The sequence below is a fragment of the Convolutriloba macropyga genome, chromosome 2 (assembly GCF_964194025.1).
Source record: "Convolutriloba macropyga chromosome 2, txConMacr16.3, whole genome shotgun sequence".
NCBI classification, from domain to species: Eukaryota; Metazoa; Xenacoelomorpha; order Acoela; family Convolutidae; genus Convolutriloba; species Convolutriloba macropyga.
The window spans coordinates 49537692-49565210 of NC_134469.1; the positions used below are offsets into that span (position 1 = coordinate 49537692).

Sequence of the window (27519 nt, forward strand, 5' to 3'; positions counted from 1 at the left end):
CCTCTAACTGCTAAGAAATAAGAAACGACAAATACTACAAAAATCCTCAAGTTTTGGCAATAATTCTCCAAACACCCGCGTCATATTGACAAAAAATCAGTTAATGTGAAACGCCTATATGAAAAACGAACCACCATGTGATCCAAAGAACTAAACACCTCAAAAATGCGAAAAAACAATGCGAAAGAACTAAACACGGCAAAAAAAACAAATCCAAAAGAAGACTCCCATTAATTACCAAAAAAAGATCAGAATGCTAACAATACAACTTTCATAGCAGGAATATTCCCTGCTACGGTATTTCCTGTTCCACATTAGAGAAATTGCTGATCAAGAACTTTACTCCGAGAAGTTAAAACCACAACCGATTTATAGTTACGCTTTACCGCTACAAAACTGGATGCAATTAGCAATACAAAGAAAAGCTGTTATATAATCATTTATATGCTCTCTGGTATTTTACCTTTGTTTGAACGTGTTCGCACACCGTTAACCGATAGCAAATTCACGAGACACTAGAGAAATTTGAACATCCTACATTTGCAGCCAAGTAAAGAGGCGAAATTATCGTTAATTTTCACGCAAATACATTGTGCAGATATTCAGCGAAACTTACCGTTTCATTGAGTTCAAATTCAATAACAAAACTTTACCGTAACTCCTAACATGCTAGTCTGTTTGGAAATCAACACCTACCTGACTCTGTCATTATGTCAAAGGGATCTCTCGTTAATGCGTCTGGATAGCTGATGTAGTAGACTACGCGCCCAAAATCTCCCGAATCCTTGTCGGTTGCATGTACCTCCCCCACCACAGAGCCATTGGCTACTGATTCAGCAACTTCAAATTCGTAGCTGGAGATATCAAACTGAGGCCCATTGTCGTTCTTGTCCATTATTTTCACATTCACGACCGCCGTTGCTTCAACAAGAAAATTGCAGGATCAAGAGAAACTTGCACAATTTTTTAATCTCACAAGCACTATTTTATTGGGTTAGCAAGTTTCGTCAAAACAATTCTTATTGATGAACTTTAAAAGCTTTTTTAAAAAAATGAGCAGCAGCGAACGCAATATCTCCGTTTGCAGTCATCGCTCTCAATTTACAAAGCTTCATTTTTATTGATAAGCATTTTCTGTCAAAGTATCAGGACCTATCTTGAAAAATGGGAATATAGAGCAGGAAAAAAACTCCTTCTCATTCCACTGATAGGGCCAACAATTTTAACATGAACGGAAAATCAAAAGAAGAAATTAGCGGAAAAGTTAATTAACGAAAACTTGTCAACCAAAATAGACATTATTTCAATACTGCATGCACTAGTAGAATCAATACCAAAGATTTGATTTATGATACAAAAAACTGTCCAGTTTAATCAGAGACTATCCAGCATTGAGTTGGTCACTTTCTTTGAGCATTACTAAACTGCATACCACATTAAATTTGTTGAATTCAAACAATTTTTAAAAATCGCGTCGCGTCGCAAATCTTTGCTTGAATTGACGCAGTAAGAACAAATTGAACACGTTTCAAGTGGTATCTGGTGCTGTTCACAGAAGTATAAAAAATATACGAAACATGAATGATCGTGTAAATACAGCGTCAGCTTCCTGTATCACACGAAAACTCGAATTTAAATACTCTTTGTTAACACACGAAAAACAATAAGAGGAAATATTCACACAAACTTGATATTAGGAACGCTTTCTTTTTTATTGAGCATAGTTTTTCTAGAGTGATAGAGTGCACCGCTTGCGCAACTTCATTCTTCAGTTGATTTAATGTATAGTAAATTTTGCTGATTATGAGTGGGGGCGAATTAAGTTCTACTGAAATAGATTCCTCAGTGAGATAGTGATTTAGGCAGTGAGTCTATGCATACAAAATACCAAAAGTTTTGTCATCGCTCCAATTCCCTATTTGCCGCCAAGAATGAAACACAGAAGCTGGCACAGTGAAAAAAAAACGCAAAGGAAGAATCTACAAAATATCCACGGCATCACACACACACAAAAATAAACAGTGTGAAATAAGCTATTTCTGCTCATGTTGAGGCTGAGTGAAAGCCATGACTTTTTTGTAGTAACGGCTTTGAAAACCGTTCTATTGTGGCAAATACTTGCACATTCCACCTCAAAAAAAAAGCGGCAGAGGAAATCTCATCATATATACACGCTCGATCAAACTTTACTGTGACTATTTGGGTATCTCTCTGCACCGTCCCAAGTGATCGACTGATGGAAAGATCGATTCAATTACAGGGTGAAACCGAAGATAAAAAAAAACAAAGGGAAACATATGATTGTGGTATTATTTCAAATTATCGTCTTAGTCTCTTGCAAAGCTAAATTAGCCCTTTTTAATCAAATCTAATTTACTAATTTATAGGATTAAGTCAATTTTACGAGAGAAAAGTTAGACAAAATTTGGGTGCTTCTAACACAGCTACATAAGCATTTACAATTTGCAGTCTTTAAAATCATTCCGAGCCCATATGCTCGACTGATGTTCTTGTTCAGTCGATTTTGGCCCATCGATACATTAATCGTAGAGAATTGGGTTTTTAGGGGTTATTGAGTTTTAAAGTTTTTGTGAGTATTTCACTTTGTTGGCGGTCAAGTAAACCGTAAGGCAAGCAAGCCAAATTTTGAAAATGAGGCCAAGTAAGCCCAAAAATTTTGGGATACCCGTATTTCAAGTTGCCCCTGGCGGGCCCGCTTCGCCGCGATAACCGGCCAGCGGTTTCCGGATTACATCCCACAGCTGATGAGAGGCAAGGCCATGGACAGGCTGAATAGTTATGCGAGGCTGGCCTTTTGTTTCCCCAGACCAAATCAGAAAATTTAAATCACATCCTAAGAAAAACAAAAGTGATACCATAAGAGGGCAAATTTAGCAAATAAGAGTTTTTATTATAGCAACAATTTTTTCACTCCTACAGCCGATATTGCTTCGGAAACTCCATTTTCTGCTACAGATTTTTTCCAAACACTTTTACAAGGCTTGTAGCTACCCTCAAATAGCCAGCCGACTATTTTTGCGGGCCATTTTCACAAATCATAGAATTTGAACTGTATTGGGGCACTGCCTCTTATAACAGCTCTGCACTTTTTTCGACTATATGTTTTCGACGAGAAGCCAAATTGAAGTAGTGATTAGCCAAAGAGGCAAACAGCAATTACTTTCGAGGATAAAATTTTTTCACAGTGCATTTAGAGTGGAACGAAAATTGGTGTAAAAACAAAAATTCGGCTTTTGAGAATTTTTTTCAAGTGCGGCAGGCAGCTTCGCTTCTGTTTTATTTTTTTTCGTTTTATTTTTTTTTCTACTGATTTTTAGAACAAATGCCTTTAATGCCTACAAGTACTCCAATAACGTATAATTGAACAAGTTGTTTGTAACACTTAGCCCCTATTGGTTTCCAAGTAAGCTATTCTGCAGATTGTCCAGATTTTATTGATTTGGCAGAGTTTTGTTGTTCCGTCATTTAGTCTCAAAAAGGAAATCGTCTCTTTGGTTGTCTGATGAAGCATATTAATTATTATTATTGGTTTAAGCACCATTTAAAATCTCAACAGTGCAGGAAAATTAAAACAGATAAATTCTGAGTTTTCCCCTGAATAAAATTTCAGATGGTAAAAGTTTCAGCTCAAACGAGAGTTTATTCCACACAACAGCGACGGCATGCGAGAACGAACGTCTTCCAAAATTAGAGCGAAATTTGGTAACATGTAAATTGTAAAAATATTGAGACCTCGTAACCATCGTGTTTCGTTTCATTAAATCCGATAAATATAGTGGCAGTTTGCCAGGCTGATGTACAAACCGATGCGCACACAATAGGATTTTGAAGATAATGCGTTGCCTAATTGGAGGTTACTTAATTTGAGGTTACTTAATTGATCTATTGACTTATACACCTTTTGGGTTTCCAAGCTTTTTAAGTAATTTTCGGGTTTTGCCCTTTATTGCAGTTGTTTTGGTGTTTCTCTCACCTGTTCTCACTAATTACGGGACACATGGGTTCTGTAATAAGTAATATTTCAGTAAATTCAATCGTTTTTATTCATAAATAAATTTTTCTAACGACTCTGACGCTATAATTTTTCTCCTAAAACATCAAATATAACTCAATATAACTTACAAATTTATATGTTTATTGGCCTGTCATTCAGTCTGCTAAATGCAACTCTCTTCGCTTATCTAAAGAGGCATATTTGAGTCCATCAGTTGATTTAAATTCAAATGTAACGGTTTCAAATATTCAAAATTATTGAATAAATGGTTTAGGCCGTTGTTGCGGTTCTGTTGCATAGTTTAATTTAAAACAAGTCTCATTGCCTCTTTATTAAGCCAAAATTGACCTAACTTCAAAATTTATATTCAAATTTAACAGTTTCCACAAAAACGGTTTCCATTTACATGTTTTCAAAGAGTATAAGAAAGAAATTGATTTTGCCAATTTTGGTAGGCTATACCGTCCTTCAAATGATTTAGAAAAGTAGACGTATGCTTGGCAATGATGGAGGTTTTAATAGGTGTTGAAGATTTCAAAATTCAGTTACCTGTCTGAAAGACTCTGACGCCATTTATTATCACCCCTATTGTTGAGAATTAGTAATTAACAAACACCCTGAGCCCAATACATTGTCTCATTCGTTTCTAACAAGGTTGGCGTGTGCTGTCTTAAGTCCCGTAAAACTAAGGTTTCTTAAGAACACCGCTAATTTCCTCTTACACACAAAATTGAAACGTTACAAAAAGAAATGAGCAGCTTTATATTAGTCAAAGCGAGCTCAAAACTCTGATTTACTGCGTGAAGATTTACAACGTATCTAAGACCTATAATCTAATGCTTTTAATGACATCTTGCAAAGCAATTAATTTTGGTTCCAGCGAAAATTCTTACCGGAAGTGTTATTCAACTGTTTTTTCAAGGAAGCTCTCGATGTCGTTTTCATTCTAAAATTAGAAGGCAGACTATTATAAAAAGGAATCGCTTGTGCAACAAAAGGGTCAACTAAGAGTCAAAACAAAAAATGAGCTGTTGTTTATTCTCATAGCAAAGAGAATTTCAATTAGTCTTGAAGACCGTAAATGAATAAGTGACAAAAATGTGTCCCGCAATACTTTTAAGAGAAAAAATTGGTTAAAGCCTATCATGAACTTTGAGATCTATGAACCTATCTTATTTTCCATTAAAACAGGTTTAAATTACCAAATTTAACTAATTGTCGGAGGTTATGATTAACGTTAATTGCCACCAGAACTGGAACTGAACATTCTACTTTCCTTATTATAATCCCGAGGAGTAATATGAATTTTGTCCTATCCGATAAGCTTTTAATTAGTGAAATCAAAACTTTTATTTCACCAGGCATATTCTGCAGGTTAATTTTCATTTTTTCGGCAAGCTTAAGTTTGCTATCACTAAATACGCCACGATACTTCACACTAGTTGATTCAGCTTTCCTTTCGCTTTTTTAATTCAATTTTAATTGTGACTTTTTACAGAAATCAATTATTTTTGAAACGTTGTTCAAGCTTAATCTTGAAGGAATTTCGACAAGTTTATAAGTTCCAGCTGGCTTTTTTCATTATCCAACTCGAGAGATATTGTTTTCTTTTCGACCGTCTTGAGTTATTTTCGACCGTCGCGAGGTAGATCGTCTTGAGTTAATATATCGCAAACTCTTAAAAATTTTATTTCTTTTCTCTGAATAGCCACTTTTCCCTGAATAGCCTCTTGAAGAGGAAATCTTGGTTTGTCTTTTTAAACACTAATTCCAATTTGAGCATGTAGTGCTAAATCTCCTTCAATGACCCTTTTAAATTCATTTTGGAACATTATGGCTGTATAGTTATCCAAAAAGAGTGTTTTTGTTGTTTTTAACTTTAACATTACAGATTTAAGAATGGTAACTTGAAAAACAATCAAGGTTCCAATTGCATCTGCTACTATGTTTTCTTTAAAATCTTCTGTGATGATTTAATCAATAAGAGTAGAAGAATAGTTATTCTTTCGTGTAGTAGTATCAATATTCTATAGTATCATAAGGAGAAGCTCCAGATTGAAGGACACTTTTGTCACGTTTTGTAAAATAGTAGTCGAGCTCACAGGCTGCGGTAAGTATGGCAGATTTCCGTTATTCCGTAGCAAGATCAACTCCCAATACCAATTTGTCCAAAAACACGTTTTCAATTTGTTTTCGGGAGAGTGACAAAATTTACAATTCTTCATGTTTGCATGCTCAATTCAGCCGGTTAAATATTCGAAAAATTCAAATCTAAACTGAAGTAAAGATCGTCGCAGGGACGAAGTTTTAAATATTTTGAAAAGTTCATTATAACACTTGTGTCTTTTTTTAAAACGCGATTTTGCCGATAACAAACAAAGTTTTGCTTATCGTTTTGCAAGAAATATTTTGGATTTTTTAACAGCCCTGTTTCACTGAAAGCATTCATGCAGTTAATAAATAATAACTTGAATGAGGTGCTTCAACGGAAGATGTCCTGCTAAACTTCTGGCATTTTGACTTCAAATTTTTACTCTGAAATCAAATATTTTTATTCTTTCTTCAAACGTGCATATGCTAAATTTAGTTTGCGTGCATTATGTATCACCACTTTTTAAAAATTATGCCGTTATGTGGACCTTACCGTTATCAACCCTATATTGAAAAAGAAAATTTGAAAAAAAAATGTTAGGCTTACTGTTTTTTTTTCAGACTACTATTGTGTTTTCTTTGTCTAATGTTGCCCCTTTTTTGAAAATTTGGGTGATATCTTTTGACTTTTTTGGTTTCATTCGTCCCTCATTCCATTCAAAAAACAGCAATTTCGTAGCCAATCAAAATAAAATAACTTAAATATCATAAAAACCAGGTTATCAAATGTATTCATCAGTAACTTATTTTTGTTTGAAAACCAAAGGAAAACAAGCAATTAAAAGATAATTCCTTTGACGTCACTTCTTTGACTAATTTTCATCTTCAATGCATTAGAAATATAAAGCGGCATTTGTTTTTGAAATTGGGTTCTTTAACAATTTGTTGTAGATTCTCAGCTAATCGTGCTATCACGTCATCTAAGGTTTATATTGGAATTTTATGTGCAATAAACAGTACTTGACGAGACCTTTTGTTGCCATTTTAAGATTCATTGTTGAAATTATTGACAGTATATCTTGACAGATGTATTTAAAAAATTATTAAAGACAGCAGTTTCAAAAAATTGTAATTCAAAAGACTCTTATTTGACAATCGGTAAATGAGACATTACAGGGTTCAGTTCTTGTTGTGCCCCCATCAGTTTTGCACATATACGCCAGTTACATTGTCAACCATTATGTAAAAATATGGCGCATGCGCTTGGTGTTTGCGACGACAATAACCCCATACGTTTTGCTTATATACGACAGTAACATTGTCAACCATTATGTAAAATTATGGCGCATGCGCTTGCTGGTTGCGACGATAATAAGCACTCACTAAGCGCGCGCGGGGGGGGGGGGGGGCACAAGCGCAAGATTCGATTATTTTAAACTACAAATTTGTACAGCAATGTAAATTATAAGCATATAGTTCAGTGGATATTCGCTCTATGGAGAAATTTGGATGGACTGCGATAAAAAATCTAGCACTCTTGATCTCTAGACGTCGAGCAGTTGTTTATCAATTTTATCTGAAAGGTAAAACATTAGAAAAGTGCAATTACTTTCAATTAACGATCATAAAATAAGATTTTAAATTTAAAGCCGTTATTCTCTCTTTTGACGAATTAAAAAAACTGCATGTTAAAGGACACAAAAAATTTCATATACTGAAAAAGTCCTTCCAAACTGGCGGTGAATTGAATCACGTGTCGTTACAATTTGTTCAGAGGACATAGGCTCAAATTACATATTCGAAATAAATCTGGAGATATGAAAGTTTGAAGGTTTTTCCTGTATTTCTCCACCCCAGCTTAGAGGTCATATAACGTATTTTTACTACAATGGGACGCTATAATTTCAAGGGGGAAGACCCAACCTTCGGAACTGGGAAAACAGGGACAATGCTAGAATCAACACAAACAGTGGAACCCAATAAACAGTGGAACACAACACTGGAATCAACTTCAGTTAGATAAGAAGACACTATTCAAACTGTTTTCAAAACTCAAGTTAAATAGAACATAGAAATAATTCTAAATCAATCAACTTTATGAAAGAAAAAAGAGCATCACCAATATTAGATGTTGAAGTGGCATTAGGTATTTTTTAATTATCAAGACTAACGACCAATTTTAATTGCAAATGTCGGTTGAGGTTAACCTTTTTTCCCTTATAGCACAACCCCCCCCCCACGTAGTGGTCAAAAGGGTAAAAGACTTGAATTATAAATGGCGTAATGGCTAACAAATTTCAAATTCACATGAAAGAAACAGAACGAGCAAACTGGATGGCAATTAATGTGAGACGGTTGAGGCGAAGAGCCAAAGCAAATGAACAGGGTTTTAATGTGCGCGCAGCCATGAAAAAAATTAGTTATCTATATGGTTTTGGAACATGCAACTTGGCTTGGAGGTCAACGTGAGGTCATTTAGAGGTCGTTTTGGCATTGAGTGCGAAGACTGTGTGTCATTACAGGTCATATGGTTGCAATAAACTAAAAAAATTGAGATAAATAGGATCTGACTTCTACGCTGAGTTTCTATGCTGATGTCATCTCGCGTTTTGGACTTTTGACCTCTACATCCACGAATGCATAAAATAGTGCTCTTTAAAAGACTAATGCTGACACGGGTACGGATAAAATAAATAACTTCTGAGTATCGTTCATTTGATTTTTGGGCTATGAGGGAAGCAATTCGTCTGATGAGTTTGTGTGTGATGGGACTGGCTCACCTGTGGTGGCAAATATCAACGGTGAAAATGATCCATATTCAATGTCCACAATTCTGTCTTGCTATCCAAGGCGTTTTAAATTTTCAGGTAGCAAATAAGAATCTTTGGTGTCTTTAATTCTGTTTGTGGGAGCATAGGGGTTGAAGATATTTACATCATAAAAAGAGCGCTCAAACCGACTGCCCCAGATTCCTTTGGCGGAGATGTCGAGTATTGCCTCATCTTCGGTGCAGGTAGAGTTTGTAAAAGTCTCGTTGTCGAGAGGCTGCAAATCTGGTTCGATTCGCGGCCAACTTTCTTCATCAAATTAGCGAAGAGATCACGTATTTCATTGTGCCTGATAATCGGGTATCCTCCTTTGGGGCAGTGTAGGGAGAGGGACAGTAAGAAAGGTGATCCACAGGCACATGTTAATGGCACATTTTTGAAAAAAACCATCCGTAGCGGATACTGAGGGCATCGCGGAATTCCGATTTTGTAATCCAGAGTCCGTGCTTTTCGATTGCAAAGGTGTTTAGCCAGGAGAAGGCAGCTTTCTCCCTTCCAATTTCAGGGCGTATGAGAGGTCGGGATTCGTCGCTCCAGTAATTTGGTTTCGCTTCTGCATTGCTACTTTCAGGTGCTCTTTTTGGATCACTTTCTTCATTCGGTCTTGTTCCAGAATTATGAGGTTCGCAGAAGAGTCGTTGAGTGCTGCTTAAAGATTTTGGGAATCTGAAAAGTTTCTGCTGTAATCATTTGTTTGGTTGATTGCCAGCCCACCATTTCTGAGGGTGAGTGAGAGTACCCAACTCGTTATCTCGTCAGGACAATCCCTATTCGTCAAGGCTGGGATGGGATTGTTGCAGATGATGTTTTAGGTGTGGCTCTGGAAAGAAACGTCATTTTATTCTGAAGTCCTTTGACGTAGCAATGGTAGGCTGCGTGGGGCGATGACTTGCCAAAGTTTAAGAGTTTTTTTAATTAATTTCGTGTTGTCGTTGATTTTGTTTTTCAGAAACACCTGTATATTGTCGTCACTGCCAATAACTGATCCGATAACTCTTGCACCATTGAGAAATTGGACATTGTTGTGTGCAAAAAGATTTTCGGCTTTTTGTTTTGTCGATGGTTTGACAATTAGCTGGCATTTTGGCGCGTTTACGTGATAGCCGAGGCTAGGCCCTTGATTGGAGAGATTCTCAAAAAGTTTCCTTAGTTTTGCGAGCTACGTCTGTAATTATAAAAGTAGTAGTAGTAGCAGTACAATTTCTGGGTTTTTATACCCATTGGTTCACAATCAAATGTTGAGTTTAATGAATTTCAGTTTAAGCTTTTGAGTTTTCCACTGCGGTTGCATGAGCCTAAGTATCAGTTTATGATCCAAGTAAATGAGTCCGCTTCGCTGTACTTCCAATACAGAAAAATAGGTATTTCATGCGCTTTCTTCCTACTGCTCTTGATATGACATTAATAAAGAATGCGGTTCTGATAAGAGGTCTGAATTTGTATTCTTGAGGCGGGGCTTTGGGACAACTAACTCATTTCGGTCACCTTGTCCACCAATCAAGGTTCCAATTGCATCTGCTACTATGTTTTCTTTAAAATCTTCTGTGATGATTTAATCAATAAGAGTAGAAGAATAGTTATTCTTTCGTGTAGTAGTATCAATATTCTATAGTATCATAAGGAGAAACTCCAGATTGAAGGACACTTTTGTCACGTTTTGTAAAATAGTAGTCGAGCTCACAGGCTGCGGTAAGTATGGCAGATTTCCGTTATTCCGTAGCAAGATCAACTCCCAATACCAATTTGTCCAAAAACACGTTTTCAATTTGTTTTCGGGAGAGTGACAAAATTTACAATTCTTCATGTTTGCATGCTCAATTCAGCCGGTTATCCACAGGCACATGTTAATGGCACATTTTTGAAAAAAACCATCCGTAGCGGATACTGAGGGCATCGCGGAATTCCGATTTTGTAATCCAGAGTCCATGCTTTTCGATTGCAAAGGTGTTTAGCCAGGAGAAGGCAGCTTTCTCCCTTCCAATTTCAGGGCGTATGAGAGGTCGGGATTCGTCGCTCCAGTAATTTGGTTTGCGTTGTGTTTGTCGCGTTGTCGCGTTGTGTTTGCAGTTGTTAATGTTTTAGTTGCCTCTAGAAAATGATACGAGTAAAAGGATGTCATGTAATTCAAAATATAAGAAACGTGGCAAGATTTTGCATTTTCTGTGTCGATCTTTGTAGGTGTAATATGCATTTAATATCCACTTCGTATCGTTTATTCGAACTTATTTCAATATTCTACAACTTTTTTATCATAGGGGGACACAGAGAAACCTTAAACTGTTAATGAAACTATGTAGCCCTAATAAGCATTATTATGCTTCTAAGATAGTTCTGTATCACGCTAAAAATTTCTTGAACAAAAAACGTCTAGTTCAAAATTTTTTTAGATCCTTGCCGACAGCTCACTCAATTTGTGCACTGATGTTATAAAGATTTACAAGTCGTTCAACAATTTTATGGAACCTGTTCTAAGGTTGCTGGGGCAAGAACAAATTGATGCTTGATGAATTCTTTAAAAACTATTAGTGTTCCACTAGGTTTTAGTTCAACGATTTCGTTTCTCTCTCTGTTCTACGGTTTTTCAAATTTCCAAGAAAAAGTGAATTATGACTAACGCTGAGCGGGGGTAAGCGGGGGTAAGCGGGATTTATCGGGGGATAAGTGGGAAGTGAGCTCAGAAAAAGAAGCGGATGTACCTAAATTTAAATTTTGCTTCAACTAGGAAAACTTCTGCAACACAACATCAAAAATTTGCTCAAAATGGGAAATAATTTGCATAATAATTTGGAGTTCAACATGTAAAAAATGAATGAAAAACGTGAATTAGACAGAAAATTCTCTGAAAAAATTTCCTAAAGCCTACAAAACCAGAAATTATTCTGAACTTCCTTAGCTGTGCACGCATAAAAAAAGTATTGCAGAGGGTACTGTCCATTGGTTTTTTTGATCTACAATCAACTAGCAAAAATTTGATGAATACCTAAAAGTCAATGAAAAAAATTAGGCAGAATATTAACTATCCCAGGCATTGTAAATCAGACAAATGAAAACATTGAGTGAATCTAAAAAAAACTGCAGAACCCACAGTGGAAGGCAAGTCGAAAGCTAGGATATGCCCACACTCTACAATATAGAGCCCAATTAAAACTTAGACTATGAGAAAAGCTACAAAAAATAACGGATCTTAGAGTGATCTACACAAAAAGGAAACTCAGAACCTTGTTACCAAATTTAACGTCTCGTTTTGATTAACATCTAAATTCTTACGTGGTATACAAATTATATTGCAGTGGACGCAATTCTATTTGTGTCTGGCAAACTTGAGCAAAAATAATCAAGAGAACAGCAAAGCAAAAAAAACAGACTCACATGTAGTTCAGCATGAATTAGCAAATCTCAAGCGCGTTCGATTGGCATATGGATGATCAATGCGATGTGCTACAAAGCTCACAACTATGAAAACAAAACCTATAGCACCACGGAAGCCCTTGAACACGAAAAACGAAAACTCAAGCCAGAGCTTAATTAAAATTTTTGTCAACAGTAGTCATGGTTAAATCTGAAAGTTACATTTAAGCGAATTAAAGAATTGAAATATCCCCAAAACGTAACCAAAAGGGTACAAAAATTACAAAAAAACTTGCCAACAAAAGAGACAAGATCATGATTCTAAAATTAAGGCCTAATTGAAAACAAATCTTCAGAATTTTTTTTCTTTAAATCAAAATAAGCAATTTCCCAAGAAGCTGTTAATTTACTGATTTTATCATAATTGAATTGAAAACTTTTCAATCGTAAAAAATTCACTGTAAGTCGCATTTTATTTAATGATGCCTGATATAGCAAAAACGTTTATAAGCATGGTTTTCATTTGACTTAGTCCTTTAACAATTATCTAAATCAATTATCTAACATCGGGCGATTTGCTCTCAGACGACCGACGACCGGCGATTGGTTCTGTTCGGTAGTACCCCGCTGAGGCCCAGAGACTAAAGCATGGGGATGTGGATTAGAGTTGGGAGGGCTTGGAGGGGCAGCGGTCCAAGTCGTCAGGTGGAGGAGGGTGGACTGCTGGTTGAATGGGGGCAGGGAGGGGTCAAACTCCCAAGATTACCATGAAAATGTGGCCTCACAATAGTTTTATGAGACGCATTATTAGAGATTGCTTAGACGTAAATCTTCAAAAGAATTCCAAGCCCTCCGAGCGTTACCTGATTATCCTGTTTTTCGGGACACAAAGTGGAATGGATAAGACGATAAATCGCTTGAAGAAAAACCACAAGACTAATATAATTGCTACAAACTTTGTTGGAGATCAGTTAAACTTGTCAATCTTGATATATGCATCTCCAGTTTTGAACCCTTCTTTGGTGTCCCCAAGAAAGTTTGAAAAAGTCCAATTTAGTTGGCTTAGGGAGCTATGGATATCAAGTAAAATGTAAAAAATAAAAAAAACAGTAACGTTCAATAAAAAAATTATTATTTGATTTCAAACCACCTGTAGCCTTTCAGACAGTGCGTTTAAGATACTTCTAATGTCGGTTGAAGACAATCTGCATTTTTTTCATTAAACTCATAATTTCTACCCCTGAACAGCCTGCAACCATACAGAGGAAGACTCTAACAGGTAAAGACAATGCAGAATTTCAATAACAAATGCTTTGCTATCAAAAATATTTCAGTTCTGAAAAAATCTAATATCTTTCAGAACAGTGCGCAAACAAATATTGGATTAAATACTTGAGAACTGGAGAAAACATCTTCAAAATAAGAAGCAAAAAACAAACCGATCTGACAATAAAACACTTTGAAAAAATACAGACCATAGAACAAAAAAAATGAAAGCAACAATTCCTCCCATGTTTTTAACAAAATAACAAAAATACCAGATTATCTTTCGGAGCAAAACAACCAGAATTGAACGCTTAAAATGTTTCTTAATTGATTGTTAAAAAAATTTTCCAAAGAATGGTTCTTAAAAATTGTGCACAAAACTTATTCCTAAGAAATTAGACAACAAAAAAGTTGTTCAAACTTGTCAACAAGGCCTACTAAAGCTTTCGGTTGGAAGAAAATGGTTTATTTCGTTAGTATTTACTTAAATGAAAATTTCTACAAATAGATATTAATGGCATCAAGCAAAGATTAAGTGTTTCTAGCTGGCAGCAATTTGTCATCAAAAGTTTTCAGCAAAAGTCTAACTAATGTCAGTTCTTATTTCAAAGGATCATGAACAGCCAACAAAAAGAAACTATAAAATTCAGTGTAGTCGTCACAAAACAAACTGAGGCTCTGTAACGATAGAAGTTGACAATGTCATTTTGGAGAAAGCTAAATGCAGTCATCACGCAATAGAATTTGATTGAAAAACTTGTTTGCTTCGCAAGTAGGAAAATCTTGCAAAAAAATGCATCATGGAGTTAGAATTATAGAAGTTATAATGAATCGGCCCGAACAACAGCTTGCAAAAGTTAATAAAGTCTAATATGCGATCTCATTTAGACTGCTACTTTTTTATCAAATTCTAAAATAATCAAATGGACAAAGACTCAATAATGAAAACTCTTTAGACGTCTAACAGCGACTTTACTTAGGCTCTATCTCGTAGTTTCAAGATTATAGCACTAATTTTTTATAACACTAATAGAATTTTATAATTCTAATTTTTGAAATATCTTTTTACTCTTTATGAAGCTTATTAGGGGGGTGGGTCTAAGCAGGTGCAACTACTTTGAAAATGGACCAGTACTGGATTCGAACCAGCTTACTTGCAAGCCTAGTGTGCTACCCAATTACACTGGTCTTAAGCTCTCGAACTTGGGCATCTCTTATAACCCGTTCTCAAGTTCTTTCTTGTTTCTCAAGGCTTCATTTCTCTAGCCAAGTATACGTTGAACCAGTAGAGCCTCTTGACGAGCTATGTCAAGCTTATCTTATTCACAAATTACATAAGGTTGTTCTCTCTCGACCTTCTAACAAAGTCTGTCGGCCAATTGGCAGGTGTTCTATATTGTGTTGGCTGATTTTCCGAGCCCGGACTACACAAACCGGAAATGCAGCCACGGGTTGTAAGAACATCAAAAGAAAGACATTGACAGGAAGAAATCCACATAAACTGAGGAATGGTCCATTCATGTGGACAACATAATGAAAAGAACTGAACAAACTGAACAAGCGTCGGTAAATACACTAAATTTTTCGGATCTTTTCAACAATTGCCCCCCCTTTTGCAAAAGGGGGGGCTATTCTTGAATAGAATTTAAGCGAGCTATTTATTAACCAATCAGAGACGACTTATAACTTTCCACGCATGCACATACTATTAAATTGAATAGAATTAAATACACCGTGGGATAGCAATTAGCCGAACCGGAATACAAAGCGAAGAGAATTTCCGACTGGCGGGTCGGTGGGCGCGCTTCGCGCGCGTCGCGGCTTCGCCGCGATAACCGACCCGCGATTTCCGGATTACATCCCACAGCGCATGAGAGGCATGGCCATGAACAGCGGTCCGCAATTGCGCTTAAACTAATATTCGGCTATCTAAAGTGTAGGCCAAGTAATATTGTGGTAAAGTATAGCACAAAAGGGGAGGCGATTCTCTACTAGGTACCAAAGGGGGGCAATTGTTGAAAAGATCCAATTTTTCTCCAATTCTAATTTTTTTTCTCGTAATTTACATGAACAATAGTGCAAATTCACACAATTTTCTCTGTCGTTAACATACGAGCTTTTATGTGAAACACCCGATGAATCGTGTATTTTTCATGCAGGTTTTCGTGTGAAATTAATCGAATTTTTGTGTGATTTCAAACAAAGTTTCGGGCGATTTTTCGCACGAAATTCTTGCGGTAACACGAGAAATTGTGTTTTTCACATGACTTATCGTGTGAGCCCGAGAAAATTGTGTAAATGAGGCAGAAAGCGTGTTCATTTTTATGCAAAATCGGGTAAAAACACTTGATTTTTCGTAGATTATTACATGATTTCTTATGTAACCTAGGGCGATGTAACCTGGTTTTCTACACTTAAACCAGAATAAGCGTTCAAGAAAGTTGGCGTTCGCATCTAAGGGCGAAACCGCCCTGCCATGCTTCGTGATCCAGCTGGCAATCTACCGGAAATTGAGGGCAAATTAAATGGACTTGAATTCATTGCATTTCATTTCAATGACCCCGGAAGATCCAATCGTCGAATGCTGTTATAACGGATTAAGTTGTTTAAAATATTGTACAATTTCTTTGGACATTTCTTAAACCAAATTTTCTAATTTTTTTGTTTATGCTGCATGTAAATTTTTTGCATTTACTGGTACTGCCGGTCAACGCCGGATAGGCCTCGAATTTTGTGTTCTGAAATGTAAAGAGGTTCTTATGTACTAGGATCCAAGATTGTTGTCTTATTGGTCGGTTTTGAGTACTAAGAGCAGACAATTGAGCTATCAGTTTAAACTTTAGTGGACATATCATGTTGTTGTTTTATACAGTCCCAAAAGTGAACTGGGTGTTTTGAGGCAAACTGTCCACAGATTCCAACAAAAAAAGTACGCAGTACACCAGCAACGTGTCATTTAAATCTTTCAATTTTGTTGCCATCAGATGAAAAAGGTCTAAAGTTTTCAACTAAATGATTGTGAACAAGGTTTCAGTGTTCAGAAAAAATAAAGCATCAAATTATTGCAATGGAATTTATCATGAAATGAAACATTTAATCACTTAAATAGGAAATAGATATCATTATATGGTTATCGGTCCATACTCTGATTATTCTATTATTTAATAATTAGAAAATGATAAAGTGTTGCCGAAACTTTGCTTTCTAATATCTATTAAATGCTTCAACTTAATGATTTAAAAAGGGGAACAGGTTTGTATTTGAGCATAGAATAAATCAGAATTCAAATTTTTCATCATTACAAAATCGCCACCAATACAAAATTGGCGCCGAATGCAAACCCATCATGCAAACGCCGAATTTGCCCAATCTTGCAATGCACAGCCACTATCTCCATCATGGAAAAGGAAAAGCAATTCTTGCAACTCAAAATAGTAAAGTGCCAAATGGTGAAGTCGTCCTGGCTGTGAAAAAAACTAGTTAATTGAGGCTAGTGTTCGTTGTATGAGCAATGTCCCACACTTGATGTTGAATTTTCCTTCTATTTTTCCTCCTGTTGTTTTTTCCTAGAGTTAAATCATAAATTGACTCTAATTTTACATTTCAAGGGAGGTGTTTTGCAGGTTTCTTATTATTATATGCAAATTTAAAATTATTAAAAATGAAAAACATGAGAACAGATAGAGGAGTGTGAGAAGTGAACAAGGGTTTTCTTCGTAGTGTTTATTGAAGAGCAAGTTTTCGAATTCTGAAGACAGCCAAACCATCAAAAAGAGAGCATCGTTTTTCCTTTTATTTTTTGTTAATTAATGCAACCAAATGCAGGAGGCACTGGAGAAATTTCAGTTTAAACAAAATTTGTGGCAGATATAGGCATGAACGCAAAAATTGACACTGTATCTTACGTATCATATGATGGACTGCAAGCTCAGTACAAATGTAATTAGACTCTTAGAAGTCTTGCAGGTCATAGGGGAAGATCTGATTGTCAATGTAGTCTCAGGCAATGTGACAGTGGAAAAAGTAAGCTTCTGATTGAACTTGGAACGAGTCCATTTGGAAATAGGAAACTGAAATTAAGCACTGAGCACGCCAAAAGTAGAATCAAAAGCCATCTAAGCAAATGATTTGTAAATGTCTTTTTCTCCTCAAACCGAATTTGCTCATCAGAACGATTATACATTGGGTTGTCATTTCAACCCGCTAAGCTTCACTGATACGTGAAAACCCACCAAAATTTCAAACTATTCTTCATACCTAGGTCAAACCATTCAGTTAATTTTATTGTTTTGCCGTTCACTTTGACAAAATTTCGAACTATTAATTGATCAGTATGTAGACAAAAAGGCAATAAATATTGCGATATCATAATCATAATCGGATCTTTTCAACAATTGCCGCCTTTTGCAAAAGGGGGGCTATTCTTGAATAGAATTTAAGCGAGTCATTTATTAACCAATCAGAGACGACTAATAACTTTCCACGCATGCACATACTATGTTGAATTGAATAGAACAAAATACGCCAGGGTATGGCAACTAGCCGAATCAGAATACAAAGCGAAAAGAAATTCCGACTGGTAGGTCGGTGGGCGCGCTTCACGCGCGTCGCGGCTTTGTCGCGATAACCGACCCGCGATTTCCGGATTACATCCCACAGCACATGAGAGGCATGGCCATGAACAGCGGTCCGCAATCGCGCTTAAACTATTATTCGGCTATCTAAACTGTAGGCCAAGTAATATCGTGGTAAAGTATAGCACAGAAGGGGTGGCGATTCTCTACTAGGTACCAAAGGGGGGGGGGGCAATTGTTGAAAAGATCCTCATACTCTAACAACTTTATATGAAATACTGTTTGATAAAAAGGCCATTGAGGAATGATTGTGTACGCTGTTTTCTTTTGGTTGCGAGGCCAAAATCAAATATTCAGCTCGTATACGACGTTTTAACGACTTTGCAAACAAAATTTTACATAGTTTATATATGAAAATATCTCAAATGCATAAATGCTGGCGCCAACTAAAGCAATTTCGAAAAAAATCTGACTTATTTAAAAAAAACCAGAATTTTAACAGAAGTTTTAATAAATACTCTTTAACGAAAGAACATTTTCTAAAATATGATTCGATTGCCGTTTGAATAAAGAACAAAATTCAACTCGGCATTGATTGAGGAAATTGATCACGTATCAACAGTCAATTGTGTGATAGGTCATTTGCCTAAAATTTTTCAAAAATGTCGGAATATGAATCAAATATTGGACAGGAAATCATAAGCTGTACCATGATTACTTAAATTGTGGGACAATCCATTGCCTTCGACAGAGCAGTTCAGTCACTTTCTGTTGTCATCACACGAGGATCAGCTAATATGCTGTTGTCGCGAGCTCCGTAGTTGAACGCAGCAATTAGTTGAACTGTCTGATAATCAGCGACCCGATTGTGTGGGACGCAATGTGAAGATAACTTTTCCTAGACGCTTGTGTTGAGCTGAATCAATCTCTTGATGAATTAGAAACACGCCCGAATTCTTATTGTACTCACCCAATGAGAGGGGAGTATTTTCGTAAGCAATGTAAATCAACAGGAGGGTACTTGAGCGCAGTTCATTAACGCGAGGAAATTAAAAAACGAGAGTTAAAAGGCTGAGGGAGAGAGGAAGAAATGTCAGAGATCGGAGATAAATGATTGGCAAAAAGAAATAATCAGCAAACATTTAAATTTTAGATCAATGTAAACCAAGATTATTAGATAATGGAGACCACGCGGATTTAATTAAAAAGAAATAAAAATTTAAAAACTTAAATTGTACGATTAATCTCAATAAAGTGGCAGGATATTCTGTCCCTTATATTTCTGTGATTTATTTTAATGGCTTTTTTTGAATAGACATGGAGTGGGGCAAAAATGTGAACGAACAGACACCAATCGTTTAAACAGGAATATTTCTGTGCCGTTTGTGGCTATAGAGCTTTCATTTAAGAGTGTGGGCCTACATAGTATTCTCTGAGTAAATAGTATCTACATAATACCTACATAGTATCTCACCCAATGAGCGGTGAGATCGATCAAATTAAAGTACCAAAAGAAGAGAAGAGATCCAAATTTGAACATCTGATGAAGGGGTAAAACAGTTTAGTTTCTGAACATTGATAGTCAACCACGATTGCACCAATCTCACATTTGGTGATTTCAATTCTCAGAGTAAGTTATGCAAGTATGAAGTCTTACCTGTTTTTGGAGGTGACCCTGAGTCGAGTGCCTCGATTGTTAGAGAGAACTCATCTGTGACATCCTCTTCATCAACATCCAGATCCACTCTCAGTACTAAATGCAGCTGGGGAGCTGAATTGGCTATTGGTTTAATCTCCAGATTAAAAATAGGGCTACCTTCATAGTCCACATTACCAGATACAATCCTATATGTTTCAATCCCAAATACACCGTCCTTATCTTTGGCAGCCAGCTGTGGCGAGCATTCAGTCTCTACATTCTTAACCTGGTCTACTTGGCCTTCCTCGAAGGTCAAATTGCATGGTTCACACGGAACGACGGTTGATACGTTGCATGTTTCGCACTGACTAGAGCACTCAAAGTAGGGCGCGTATTCATTTTCGTCCTCCACCTCCACCTTGATAGTGTAGGCTTTCTCCGAGGCGTAAACTATTGCCCGATATTCCGCGCAAACCTCTCTATCCAGCTCAGACAGGACCACTAAAGTTAAATTCGGGTAAAGTATAACCGAACTGTTTTTTTCTTCCGTACATGACTGGAATTCTTCAAGAATAACAACATTGGGCGAGTTTAAAGCTTGACCAATGTTGGGGTCCAGCACACGAGGGGGTTGGTTTTCACTAATACTGTAAACAATTTCTGGGACAGTATCGGAACAGAACACAATATTTAGGGATAAAATGATTATCGAAATTACGAAATGCATTGATTTCATTTTACAAGAACGAACTAACTAATTAACTAACTAAGTTATCAACATGCTAATTAAATCGGTAAAAAGCAGAACAAATTCATAAAAATTGTCTATAATTTTGCAAGCGTTTGGTCATTCTGAACGCTAACTTAGAGTCAAACAATTGATGATAACTCTTGATGAGTTTTCCACAGGTTAACTTTCTCGATTGTTTTGTAAACAAAAGCAAACTTGAAACTGAAAAGTATTTTAATAATCAGCAAATTTTGAATGTACACTAAGTTGACTAACTAATCGCAGTATATTTTCTTTTCGGTTATACTTCATTGTGACGGTGTCGTGCTTGATTTTCAGAGGCTAATCAATGGTAACTTTGTTTTGTTGATGGTGGCCTATTAGAGAGAAGCTAGCATGCATTCTTTTATTCAGGTCTAGCTCAAAACCACCACTAAACTCTCGCTTTTCGTGTGTGTGCGTGTAATGTGATTGCAGAGAGCTTTGGTGTGGTACTTTTAAGAGAGAGCTTTTAACTGATTTTCAATAAATAAGCGCATAGTCATCCATAGGTAATATCAACAAATAGCACAGACTTCCAAAATTTTGATTATTACTGCGTTTGTTTTGCTGCGTGGATTTATGGTGGATTAAGGAATTTTCACAATTGACTATTGTTCTTGTTCTTTTTTCTTGTGATAGCCGACCGATTGCTATTACGGTACGATGCTGAAATCAACGCCTATTTTATTTAGGAAATCTGTCTTTGGAATTTGGAGCAAAAATGCACAGCAAAGATTCGTAGTTTTTCCCGTTCTGTTCTTTGAATGGCTAAAAGTGGTTAAATTGTCACATTATCATAATAATGGCCAGTAAATTGGTAACAATGTGATATGTTTTGTATTTTTGGAAGAATACGATGGGCAGTCTATGAACAATTTCATTATCATTAACAGGCTGTCACAAGATCGAACCGACTAGCTCAAACGTTGTCAATTTGTGCAAGGCGTGGCTCAACAACAATGAAAAATGTAACCGATGCTAGGATATTAGCATAAAGTTGCATGGTGCGTGATCATCATTGCTCACACAAAGGAAGGGTAGTGTGTCAATAACTGTTGTCATCCAAAGAGAGGGGACGATTAACAAGCCTACTCGCCCAATGAGCAGGGAACTTAATACAGTATTTTGATTAAAAAAATCTTATCACCAAATATGAGGAGTTTAAGACTTTTAGCTACAATCTCACATAGACTTTTGAGACATTCTCGCCCAATGCTAGGGGAGATCATCAAATTTCACCTAATACTAAATTACCCATTAAAAAAGTGATTTAAAGGACTGTTAATCTGGGCACCATAAATTTTTCAAAGAACCACATTTGCACCAAGTTAATGTTCTCTGAACTCATATTCCTTTGAGATAGTTATCAAAATACTTTCTGTCAGACAAATTGCACCTATACAGAATGCAAAAACACTCTTGAAAAACAATCAATGGATTTTAAAGCCTCAAGGGCCACTTGTTTTGTCCATAACCAGAAACGTTTAAAAAAGAAACAACGTAAACGGCAAAAAAGCAGAAGACAGAAACTGTTGCCACTAATTTTTCAGTAGTTGTTCTCTGTTCAATTATGAAAAAACACTCATTGTTTTGCTTCCTCTCGCTTTAAAATGAAAGGGCTCATGTCAGCTCCACTATTTGGGTAACAAGAAATGAAAGAAAAAAATCAAAACTTGTGAAAAACTGGATAGGCACCCGTACCGAACTCCAAGTGTAAATCAGTACTGGGCAATTGTAAATTCAAGCCTCCAATGTAATATATTTTGCTCGATCTCTCGTTTGAAATTTGTTTCTTTCAAGCATATATTAATGGCGCAAAAGAATACGTTTGAACAGTTGTGGTGGCGCAGAAAGGAGGACAAACCTCTAGGGTGCATGAGACCGTTGGATCGATCACCGTAAGGAACTTTCTTTTTATACGTGGCCCAAGTCTGACCATTGTAAAATCAGACTGAACGCAAGTCTGAAAAGTAAAAAAAAGTGACATAAATCAGTCTATGATTCAGTAATGACAAGGAATTGCATTTATACTGGCCCAGTGCTGAAACGCACTTGGAGTTAGGTACTCTTGAAAAACAATCAATGGATTTGAAAGCTTCAAAGGTCACGTGTTTTGTCCATAACCAGAAACGCTTAAAAAAGAAACGACGTAAACGGCAAAAAAGCAGAAGACAGAAACTGTTGCCACTAATTTTTCAGTATGTGTTCTCTGTTCAATTATGAGAAATCACTTATTGTTTTGCTTCCTCTCGCTTTAAAATGAAAGGGCTCATGTCAGCTCCACTATTTGGGTAACAAGAAATAAAAGAAAAAAATCAAAACTTGTGAAAAAATGGAAAGGCACCCGTACCGAACTCCAAGTGTAAATCAGTACTGGGCAATTGTAATTTCAAGCCTCCTATGTAATATATTTTGCTCGATCTCTCGCTTGAAATTTGTTTCTTTCAAGCATATATTAATGGCGCAAAAGAATACGTTTGAACAGTTGTGGTGGCGCAGAAAGGAGGACAAACCTCTAGGGTGCATGAGACCGTTGGATCGATCACCGTAAGGAACTTTCTTTTTATACGTGGCCCAAGTCTGACCATTGTAAAATCAGACTGAACGCAAGTCTGAAAAGTAAAAAAAAAGTGACATAAATCAGTCTATGATTCAGTAATGACAAGGAATTGCATTTATACTGGCCCAGTGCTGAAACGCACTTGGAGTTAGGTACTCTTGAAAAACAATCAATGGATTTGAAAGCTTCAAAGGTCACGTGTTTTGTCCATAACCAGAAACGTTTAAAAAAGAAACGACGTAAACGGCAAAAAAGCAGAAGACAGAAACTGATGCCACTAATTTTTCAGTATGTGTTCTCTGTTCAATTATGAGAAATCACTTATTGTTTTGCTTCCTCTCGCTTTAAAATGAAAGGGCTCATGTCAGCTCCACTATTTGGGTAACAAGAAATGAAAGAAAAAAAATCAAAACCTGTGAAAAAATGGATAGGCACCCGTACCGAACTCCAAGTGTAAATCAGTACTGGGCAATTGTAAATGCAAGCCTCCTATGTAATATATTTTGCTCGCTCTCTCGCTTGAAATTTGTTTCTTTCAAGCATATATTAATGGAGCAAAAGAATACGTTTGAACAGTTGTGGTAGCGCAGAAAAGAGGACAAACCTCTAGGGTGCATGAGACCGTTGGATCGATCACCGTAAGGAACTTTCTCTTTATACGTGGTCCAAGTCTGACCATTGTAAAATCAGACTGAACGCAAATCTGAAAAGTAAAAAAAAGTGACATAAATCAGTCTATGATTCAGTAATGACGAGGAATTGCATTTATAGTGGCCCAGTTCTGAAACGCACTTGGAGTTAGGTACTCTTGAAAAACAATCAATGGATTTTAAAGCCTCAAAGGCCACGTGTTTTGTCCATAACCAGAATCGTTTAAAAAAGAAACGACGTAAACGGCAAAAAGCAGAAGACAGAAACTGTTGCTATTAATTTTTCAGTAGTTGTTCTCAGTTCAATTATGAAACAAAACACTAATTTTTTGCTTCTCATCGCTTTAAAATGAAAGGGCTCATCATATCAGCTCAACTATTTGGGTAACAAGAAATAATAGAAAAAAATCCAAACTTGTGAAAAAATGGATAGGCATATATTAAAATTTTTGTTAGTAAAATTCAATGATAATGCAGTATCCTGGTGATAACCTCTTCAAGTTCACGTTCCTCTGTAAGCATCTTGGCAAAGATTGGCCCTGAAGCGCGTGGTGACCTATCGTTGTCCCGGACAGGTACATCCACTGGAATCAACTACGGGAAGTTATTGAAGAAAATGACGAGTTGATCCGATGAGATGAGAACGACGAGTTGATCCGATGAGTTCAAATTGACAAGTCGTATGTTGAAGTTGAAGTGAAATCTAACCAAGGTCCAACCTAAAAAACCACAACTTCATAAACACCATAATTGCTTTCGGTTTTATGATCATTTCCTGCATTTATTAAACTTCATTTATAACATTCAATTATTATTCAAATTCAATTGATTTCTTACATGCACCGTTATTTTCGTGGATATTAAACATGAGTCAGTAGAGCATGATTTTTGATCTAAAATATTGAAACCCTAAACAGAAACGAAAGAGTCGATTTTAATTGCATCATTTACGAGAGCACTTCAGTTAACATAAGCGCGGCGATTGATATAAATGTGTGCAGATGAAAGTCAGCCCCTGTTTATTAATGCCCAGATAAAGTTCAGCCGCGTTTTATTAATGCCATGACTAAATTCAGCCGGTTCTCAGCAATGCTCCAAATAAAACCATCCGGTTTTTATCTCTAGTTATAAAAAGAAATTCATGTACGGATGACTCATCCTACAAAACAGGCTGTAAATTTTCGAAAGAGACACAAACATAAAGAGGGACAGCCGATTACAGAATGGTTTTTCTTATGATTCAATGCAGGGTTACTCTTCGACTAAGGTCAGGGTGGCCAGTAAAGGTAACCAGAGGTGAAGGCAACTAGAGCGTGTTCTCGACTATTTGAAGCATTTACCAATTTTATAATGGATTACAAAAATTTTTGAAAGAAAGTTAGGTCAAAGCAGCAAATAAAACGCTTTACAGTTCCTACATTGTCTGTTTTCTAGAATTAACAAATGAAATAGATCTTCATCAATCAATCTTTAAAATATTCTAATGACCTATTTTAGAAATCTCGTTTTGTAAGCGTTGTAAATGTTCCTTTTCATACTTAGGAGCTGCAATTTGGTGCAGTAATTATTTTTTTCGGCTCAATCATGCAGTATTGTGTGGACTAAGTTGTCACTATAATGTTTTTAACTGTATTTTTATGGCGTTACTACTTTTTGGTTTGACTAACAAATTTCATAGAAAATTGCATTTCAAAATTTATGATGGAACAATTTTTATTGATTTTAATTTTGAATATAAGAGCATGTGCTTGTGTAAACCTGACATTAATAGCAAATCACATACCCAGTCCTTGCTTATATCCAGGTAGATACGTATCTCCGAAGAAAATGAAATTTTGTGTTCTCATTACTTCATTTTGGCAGAGGCAAATAGTTGCAAAAAAACCCTCCGAAGGCTACCAACATGTTGTAAATTTCAACCACATATTTACAGTAAGTCCTATTGGGTTTTGCGTTTGTCATATAAAAACAAATGCACCTGCGCTGAAAATTAAGAAATTAATAGCTCACGCAAAGAAATCAACGAAAATTAACTACAACAGTGGATTATTGAGTACTTTTTCTTTTTCATGAAGAAGTAAATTAAAACTGTAATTTGAATAATTACTTAAAAGCGAAAGAAATCAGACGTCAGAAGTTAAATTTTAAATAGTTATACAGTGCAATGTAGAAAAAAAGTGAATAATCTTTGTGTGAATAAAGGTTGAGAAGATTTCTTACCCTCTTATTGAATGGTCCTGATTTATAGCTAAAATCTGAATGCATATGATTATCAGCGATTGATAACTGAGAAACTAAGGTCAGGTTTTGATTGATCTTATTTGATTGGTTGAGATTTCATTAAAGTCCAAAAACACTCTGGTCTAAACAATCCATTTAGGCAGAATGTGATTTCAGAATTAAATCAATGCATAACTTACAATGCAAAGCTTACAGTTTTGAAGAAACAGAGATAGGCAACAAACCCTCCCTCCTTCTTGCATAGGAAATCCAAATCTGCACATATAATGATTATATGTGCAGGTTTTCTTGAAATCCTCTCCATGAAAGGGGCATTTGACAACAGATGGGATTGTAGCTCCAATGGGAGCTCTGATTAATGCTCGCCATTCAGATACGTCAGTTGAGATATACAAGACAAGACAACTAGCCTTTCAAATCCAACTTTTTCTGTTAGGACGCCTATTCATCAATTGGCTAGCAGGAACCATTACCAATCACCACCCATCTTCAAAATCAAAGTACCTGGTAAACTGGTACCTAGTAAAATCTCGTACCTAGTTACAAGATTGTACCTAGTAAAAGTAGGTTTATAACTCTGCCAGTGGCACATGGATTTTTGTTGCGACCCTTCTTCATCGTAGAAAGTTATGAGTGGTATCTTTAAAAAGCCCGTCCAGCAAAGAATATGGAATTGAAAAGATTTTTAAAAAAATTTTGTTTGTGCGAGTGAATGAAGGTTTAAATTTTTGTGAATATTGAGACTGTTTGTGTTATTTTTATTAACATTTTCGAGAAGTTTTGCTTAAAATTTAGTCAATTTTGCTAAAATATGTCAAAAATGTTAAAAATCGTCTTGTTGATTCATTGTTCAAGAAGAAAAAGGTTTTGGTTGTCTATTTTGGTGTAAATTTTTTGGCTAAAAATTTGGCTAAATTTTTCAAATTTCAGCCTCTTTCATCAAAAATTGCATGAAATAAGTTTCTTTGGTCCAGTTTGATTAAATTTGCCGGAATTACACAACCAAAAACCATTAACACAGTCTTCCTAATCTCCAAAAGGGCTATTCCTACTTCTACGTTCATTGAGAGTGATCTGGAATTAAAGTTTTACCGTTTTTTGACAACATTTCTCGAAGATTATAAACAACGCAGCATTTAATTTTGATTTTTTCACTAACAAATTCAAATTATCCCTATCTATAACCTTCGAAACAATTAAGTGTTTTTAATGTCAAACAGCAATAGCAAGACTGGTTATGGTCCAATCTCTGACTGTAACAATACAACAAATAATCGGATTGTTATCTGTCGGTCTTTTTAAAAAAAGTGGATTTTGTTTGTGTTAATTTTCAAGTTTTTTACTTGAAAACTTGTGGTCGATTTAACTTTTGAAATTGTATGGTTTTTAAATAAGCAGCGGTTTTTTCAAACTTGGCACTATTTTTCGCTTAATCTGGTCAACTTGTGGTTTGTTTTAGCAAAAAAGGAAACTTTTTCTTTCTTGTTTAATTTCATCATTTAGTAGCTAATGGCTCTGATGAATTTCAAAATAAT

General features: G+C 36.0%; 1 protein-coding gene across 1 annotated transcript in view; it reads right to left on the reverse strand.

Annotated features, from left to right (window-relative positions):
- LOC142358731 (protocadherin-23-like) overlaps positions 1-20971 on the reverse strand; it is a 239014-nt gene extending 218043 nt beyond the window's left edge. The window contains exons 1-2 of the mRNA XM_075410273.1: positions 19780-20971; positions 697-921 (exon numbers count right to left, since the gene is read on the reverse strand). Of these exons, the coding sequence (XP_075266388.1) occupies positions 697-921; positions 19780-20497 (943 nt within the window). The 5' untranslated portion in view covers positions 20498-20971. The remainder of the gene's footprint in view (positions 1-696; positions 922-19779) is intronic.
- Between the last annotated feature and the right edge of the window lie 6548 nt (positions 20972-27519).